Source organism: Metopolophium dirhodum, chromosome 8, assembly GCF_019925205.1.
Source record: "Metopolophium dirhodum isolate CAU chromosome 8, ASM1992520v1, whole genome shotgun sequence".
In the NCBI taxonomy this organism is placed as follows: domain Eukaryota; kingdom Metazoa; phylum Arthropoda; class Insecta; order Hemiptera; family Aphididae; genus Metopolophium; species Metopolophium dirhodum.
In genome coordinates this window covers 2,690,641-2,697,868 of record NC_083567.1, presented here as the reverse complement: position 1 = coordinate 2,697,868, position 7,228 = coordinate 2,690,641, and the positions used below count along the sequence as shown (strand labels likewise).

Here is a 7,228-nt window from a genome sequence, read left to right as displayed (position 1 = left end):
TATTTGAAATAACAATTATAATTTTATTCTTATCAATTATATTTTTCATTGTTATGTTGTCACATCGACTATCGAGCATCTTTTACAGTTTTCAATGGTAAAAAGTATGTGCGTAACTTGTTCAAAACTAATTTTAACACACGAATACACAATAGAAAATTGATAAACAAAAGTTTAATATATAATGTACATAATATCATATAAATAATAATATATAATTTTTATAAATTTTATTATCAGTGAAAATGGCTAAAGTGAATGAAGTGGATATTATTTAAATAGGGAATTGACTGTTACAAAAAGAGAAAAAAAACTTTAAAATAATGTAAACAATATTTTTTAGGTATATATTTTAGATGACTGTAAATCATGATAATTAAAGTAGCTATTATAACTGAAAGCATATAATATAATGGTAGCATATGAAAACGGCTGCCTAATATAATAATTGAACATAATAGTAATTTAATTCTTACATTACATATCAGTCCATAATATAAATTGCTCTATTTTCCGAGTGCTTTTTGCGTCTCGGCTGATTTTTGAATCTTAGCCATCTCTTTTTCTATAAAAAATTATAACAATTACATTAATAGTGCATAATAAAATTATTATATACACCAAGTTAGTAACGTATATTGTTATAGTCTGTTCAGTGAGTGAACATGCCAATTATGCGCATTCCCCTCGAAACTGGTTAACCTACCAGAAGGTGTTGCGTGGGGATGTACAGAAGAACCGATTTTTGTCGGTTTGCGGCCTGTACTCTCACTGAACAGAGTATAGGAATATACATGAATAATTCAGACTTATTTAATAATAAGTAATAACGAATAACTAAAGAAAAACTAACCTTTTTTCTCATCTTCTCTCTTTTTTGCAGCTTCTGCACGTTGTTGTTTAATGATTGCTAATCTAGCTAAATCTGCTCTTGCTTCATCTGTTTTACCTTCAGCCTGCAGCTTTTGATAGTGCAATTTTTTCCGTTGTCTTTCAACTTCTTCTCTGTGAACAACATCAAATATATTATATTATGTAAAATATATTCAAAAACAATGAAAATAAACTTAATCAACCTTTCACGTCTAGATAATTGGGCTGGTTCTGCTGTGTCTAAGGTTTCGTTAAGCGTAGCTAATTTCTTTGCTTTTAACTGTCTCCTATTTGGATTCTCGATTTGTATCAGGCCAGCGACACCTTTTTTATTCTGGCCGAAAACAAAAAAATTTAATTTCCATTCGCCTAACCATACGTCCTATCGTAATAGAAATTATAATTACATCGTCGGATTCTTCTTCGGATTCGCTTTCACTTTCCGATTCGTCCTCGCTATTGCTCTTGTCTCCTTTTGTCGCGGGTTTTTCTTCTTCCTCGCTCGACGATTCATCATCGCCTCTGTTATTTTTCTTCCACCTTCTCTCCTGTTCTTCGCGTTTTCTCTGTTCTTCTAGTTCTTCGGGATTTGTAAACCTGCGACTCCGTCCTTTGTGGTTGGTCCATTTTCCTGCGGAGACGGAAAATCAAAAAACCGATTATTCAAAAAATGATAAAACAATCGTTTGAGAAAATAAAAAAACGCATTGTCTCCGGATCGACACGGAACAAAAGAATCTCGATGCGGACGTGCCGTTCGAAGAAACTATCGCGGTCGACGTACCTCTTGGCATTTCGGAAACCTAAAGCTTTCGTTTGGCGGCAAAGTAACTAGTAACCGAACACAAGACGTACAACTACGGGCAGTAGGCACGATCTATTTTCGAATATTTTGGGTTTCAAAATCGGTTCGGGGGACGAGAGACGACGACACTGCACAACTCTGTATCAAACAATAATTATATTTTATCAAAATATTGACGTCGATGATAAAGTTCACTGTTCCACGGCGCGGCTGTATTGCTATTTAATATTTATAATATTATACTGTTATTGCATCAGGCCCGCCACCGCCGTCGTCTTGGAAGAAATTAAAAAACGACCGGTGGCAAAGAGGATGTATAAGTACGGATGTGGCGCGCGACGATGCGAATTTGTGCGATACCGTTGCCACGGCATCGGCGTGTTTGCCGACACAAACGATTTTTCATTGAATTTACACAACGACGTTCCATGTTCGCGGAACGTTCGTTATTAGGTCATTGCAAAAATAGTGCGACCGTCCGGCGTTATCGGCAAAAATAATATCGCGTCCATCATCACCCGACCGTTCAGCTCTCTCGCCGTCAACAACCAAATTGGCACGTAAAGCTGCCGTTTTATCGCGCGCGTGTGTGCGGGGCACTGCGTAGTGCGTTTCGTAGACGACGACAGGAAAAATATTCGAAATACGCGCGTCTCGCTAATCACAATATTCTGTACGGCTGTACTGCGTTGGAATTAGTGTTGGAACACCGTAAAGTGTATTGAATATTTGCACAACTGCACGATAATATTATTATAAATAGCCATTGCTATTTTAGCCAACGTCCAATATAATATTCTATAGGTATACATATAATATCAATGTAATCAGTGTCGTGATAACTTCATTGCCGGCCCCCATTCGAACTTCAAAGCACACGATTAAACATTTGCCGCCACAGCGCACTTGCCCCCGGCCATTTGCCTCCTCCTCAACAACCCCCCCCCCCCCATCCCAATTGTACATCACCGATTATAATATTAAACAGAAATATAATACACACCAGCTGCACAGTACATATTTCATGCACATAATTGTATTTAAAAATTGTAATTTATGTAACGGAATATATTAAATTTCATCTATCCAGTGTCCATAACTGGTTGACCTGCGGGATCTTGTTTGTCCAATATTGTCCATATTTGTGGCAACAGTCACTCCCGGCGTCATCTTTGCCGAAGATTTGTTTGTTATTTTTTTTTAAATGAATATATTAATCAACTATCAAGTAAGGAAGTGTTACCACCGGGTGAGTGACTCCTCCCATCAAGTTTTCATGTATATATAGTATATTTTTTCCATTATCTCTTATTCTTATTGTTCCTAAAGGAACATATTGTGCATACCGTATAAAAATAAAAACAAATAAATAAATATATTAGTTTTGTAAATGCTCCATAGTTCTACTAATACTATAATAATTATAATTAATAATATTTTAACATTATAAGTAATACTGGTGATATGCTAGAATGTAGGTAACCAACGACAACCGTTTAAATAAACAAAAAAATTAATATTCTTTTTTCGATAGATGAAAAAAAAAACGACTGCGCGACTTACCTTTGGCTACCTATTATGGGGATTGGAAAATAAGCTACCTATAAAATCGCTCTCAAAGTCTAGTAGAATCCATTGATAACTTATATTTTTTAAAACGATATTGGTCCCGCCGTTTTTTGTCTGACGTCGACAACATCATATTATACAGAGCGACTGAGAAACTGTGGGAAATCCTCGAAAGCTGCTGAGAAGTCTTGTCCAGGAAATCCTGAAACCCGGTCTTTCCTCCTCGCGTGTACCTAACTTGAGCCATTTTATATTTTCAATACACCAATAATTGTTATCGGACGTTACATTTGGAGCGGTCGTCGCTTTCGTCAATATTTTTTTTTTGATTTTCGTTCCGGTCTGAGCGAAAAAAAAAATGATCCATTGAAAGCTGAACTATAGGAGCTCTCAACAATATAGGTAGGAATAGGTTTGAAGGAATCAAGATTTTTGGTGGGAACGACCGACGTCCAAAATAATTAATCCCGAGGAATGGTTTTGTATTTAAGTAGATAGTTGCTGCAGAGGAGTTCCGTCGGTATAGTTCCTAAATGGGAAATGAACACGATCCGTAGATCCCGGGTATTCCAGAGCTCACGTCTATCAGGGAAAAACGAGGTAATCTAATTTTTTTTTTTTTGGGGGGGTGGGCAAAAGTTGCCCTTTTTGAACCCTCTCCTCCCCCACTTGGATCCGCACTGCTTAAACAGTTAAGTTATGTAAATACGCGTGGTAAACCGAACAACAATATGGGTAGGTACCGTCGGGAATTCCAGCTGATTATATTTATTACTTTTGTTAGTGAAACTATTTAAAATTCATTCAAATATTAAAGTATATAGAATGTTAACTAAACTAACTTATAAAGGTTGTAAATTCAATAATGTGCGTTGTTACAGTCTTATTTGTTAATGATGCATACAAAAACCTCACCCATACAGGGGAAGTGCGTTTTCCACGGGCTCGCTTACTTTGATGTCGCATACAAAATATAAATACATTTATTTTGGTTCTCGAATAAATCAAAAACTTTGAACAATTACACTATAAATTGTATTATATAGAAAAAAAATGTTATTTTTCTTTATGAATGACAATACGTACCTTTGAAATAGGCACATACATAAATACATAATAATAAATACTTTTCAGTATATGGCCAAATTAAAAATTTTTATTACAATTCATATGTATATATATTTCACCTATATTTATAAAAATATAACCTAAGCCCTGGCCTTATTGAATCATTCGGTTAATGGACTCATATACTCTGGTCCCAAAGTGAATCCAATATTTAGCGACTACTGTCTTATGTAATTATATTTAGTACATTAGCTGCCATAAGTAGATATTAGATATATATTATGTTACATTTTTATAACGATATTTATCCGAGCTAATTTATTTTAATCCGAACTCTCTCTACAATATATTATACACGAAACTTCAATTTAATGTCAATTTTACTAATGACGTTCATTGGTGAACAATAACATGTCAAAAAAGTTATAGGTAATCACTTTTGTTCCCGTGAATATTTTCGAGAGTGTACAAAGCACTTAAGCACTCAATGTAGACGTCAGGCGCTCAGAGCCGAGAGGTGTCGAACAAACAAATGTTAAACCCGTTTTTTTTTAAATTCACAGGTATAGGACGTAGGTTGAAATATATAAAATAATATCAGATAAAATGAGAAGGTGGCTTATTTTGTTACCAAACGAAAAAAATAAAAAAAAAAGTCTAGATTTTCTAAATCTAAATTAAATAAAATTATTATTATGGAGGACGGAGTGGCCGAGCGGACTAAGGCATCGGTTGTGACGCACACCGACGCTGGTTCAAACCTCGGTTCATGGGCGGCATTTTTCTTCGGGCAAGTCACGGTGTCCGGAGATAAGTGCCACCATCGGGGGGAGGGACCCGGGCATGGAAAATACCCACGGGTGCCCATTAAAAAATCTGCAAAAACTACACACACGTGTTACACCTACAGTTCCCTCCCCTACAAACAAAAACAAACAGCTAATGGCCATAGTTGCCGGGCTTCACGGATCAATAAAAAAAAAAAAAATATTATTATTGTCTGCTTCATGCCTGTCAGTGAAACTGAAAAACGCTCACGAATTATGACTAACATAATGGCATGTCAAAAACTGGAATTTCGTCAACATTATAATATTTGGTTCCACGCCCATAAACAAACATAATAAGAACGTCGTGACAATTATTACTGTTTTATATAGTATTGTTGAGTTTATGAAGTTAGTAAAACAAACGACCGCTTTTAGGCACTTTTTTGCGATATCCACGTAAAGACGTATGCAGTAAAGCGACGAACAATATTTTGACCAAACTATAACTAATCTGGATAGTGGATTACAATATTACATTACAGTGGCGTAGCCAGGATTTTTATTCGGCGGGGGCTGATCAACTTTTACACTTTTACACATTAAAGACGTACCTACTACCACAGATATATAGCTGAAAAGGGTTTAAGTGCATTTTTAAATATTTTAAATACAATTCAAGACTTTTTGAGCGACTATATCATAGACCATCAAAATAATTTTTAAATTTTCTCAACATTTCGGGGAGGAGGGGGGGCTGCAGCCCCCTCAGCCCCTCCCCTGGCTACGCCACTGTTAAAATACATTATATTGATCTGTATTTCGGATCCATCAGTTAATTTTCCTGAAATGTGGGACTATAGAAGTAAAAAGTAGAAATTAGAAAGTTTCTACTTTCTACGTCTAGTCATTTATATAAGACACACACTTCCATCCATCAAAATTTCTCTCCGATTTTCGAGTTTGTCGTAAAAAATGCATAGTTTATGGTTTTTTTTTTTTTTTTTAGCAGAGATATGGCCGACAGCGTGCCCGTTTCGGATGTCGTTTGCGTCGACGACATGGGCAAGGCCAGGGTCATGGAACCCGTTTTGGCGGACAAGGTGGCCGGTTTGAGGGACCAATGCGTGGAGTTCATGAGCGGTAACCGCGGGACGGACGACGGTGGCCGGGTGTAATCGAAACGTAATCGTTAGTTTTTCTACACAGATGTGGAGCTGTACCGCGAGGCGGTGGACGGCTTTATCGGCGTCATGGACCGTTTGGCCAAACAGGTGGAGCGAGAGAAGCGAGATGCGATCGTCGCGTCGAACAAGCTGGCGTCGTTGCCCAACAAGGCCGAAGAAGAAATCGCCACGTTACAAGTATAACAGCTAGGGCAGGGGGTCGGGCGACGTCGGGGACGTCAACATCGTTCGGTTGTGTTCAACCGTTTTATTTTTTTTCTGTTGCAGTCGCAGATCGAACAAAAAACCACGGAGCTCGAACGCTACAAGATCGAGCACAGATCGCTGCAAAAAATTGAATCTGATCAAACGGATTTAATAAATCGGTTATCGTTTCAAAACTAAACGGTATTGGATTGCGTCCGACAACGCGAGGACCCCCCCCCCCCCCAAATCGGAAATTTATGTCTTACACTCACAAAGGGCGCGGCAATGCGCCTGTACTGGCTAACCGACAGTCGATTGGCCCTTGCTGGCACAGTCAATCAAAAGCAAAACTGTATCCAGTGACCAGCACTATACACTAGTACGGGCAGCCAGTATACACTCAATACAGACTGACATACTACAGCAGGACGTATAGTACCGGTTCAGCATTGAAAGTCAGTACCTACCACGATTTAAGATATATCTTGTGGTACCTACTGATTACCGTTATCATCCCAGTGATCTCCCAGTAATCTTACTGTTGTGGATTTCCAATTTGGTGAGGGGGGAGGGGAGGGGCTGTGCGAATCATTAATAATAAATCGATGATACACATAATAAACAGCAATACATTAATATTTTTATTTTTTTTATTGTTTAATGATTAATCAAATTATTTCTTAACTATAAAATAATGCTTAAGCATAAAAATAATTATGGTAAATGCGTTTTTCATAATATATAATAAATAATATCATTATTATCATTGTATA

General features: G+C 37.1%; 2 protein-coding genes across 13 annotated transcripts; one reads left to right on the top strand and one right to left on the bottom strand.

Annotated features, from left to right (window-relative positions):
• Positions 1–158: 158 nt before the first annotated feature.
• On the bottom strand, positions 159–1,864 carry LOC132949875 (28 kDa heat- and acid-stable phosphoprotein-like). The gene is made up of 5 exons (XM_061020968.1): positions 1,658–1,864; positions 1,281–1,504; positions 1,077–1,207; positions 854–1,005; positions 159–565 (listed from the first exon to the last, which is right to left on the bottom strand). Exons 1-5 carry the CDS (start codon positions 1,665–1,667, stop codon positions 507–509), a joined length of 576 nt encoding a protein of 191 aa, XP_060876951.1. The 5' UTR covers positions 1,668–1,864; the 3' UTR covers positions 159–506.
• A 58-nt stretch (positions 1,865–1,922) lies between these two features.
• LOC132949877 (intraflagellar transport protein 20 homolog) lies at positions 1,923–7,218 on the top strand. Of its 12 annotated transcripts, none has more exons than XM_061020982.1 (4): positions 1,923–2,351; positions 6,095–6,225; positions 6,292–6,446; positions 6,537–7,218. In XM_061020982.1, the coding sequence occupies exons 2-4, from the start codon at positions 6,099–6,101 to the stop codon at positions 6,651–6,653; spliced, it is 399 nt and encodes a 132-aa protein (XP_060876965.1). In that variant the 5' UTR covers positions 1,923–2,351; positions 6,095–6,098; the 3' UTR covers positions 6,654–7,218. The 12 variants fall into 12 exon arrangements, with proteins under 12 accessions (XP_060876965.1, XP_060876963.1, XP_060876957.1 ...); XM_061020980.1 differs by having other exon boundaries at positions 6,092–6,225; XM_061020974.1 differs by having other exon boundaries at positions 1,923–2,389.
• The last annotated feature ends 10 nt before the right edge of the window (positions 7,219–7,228 follow it).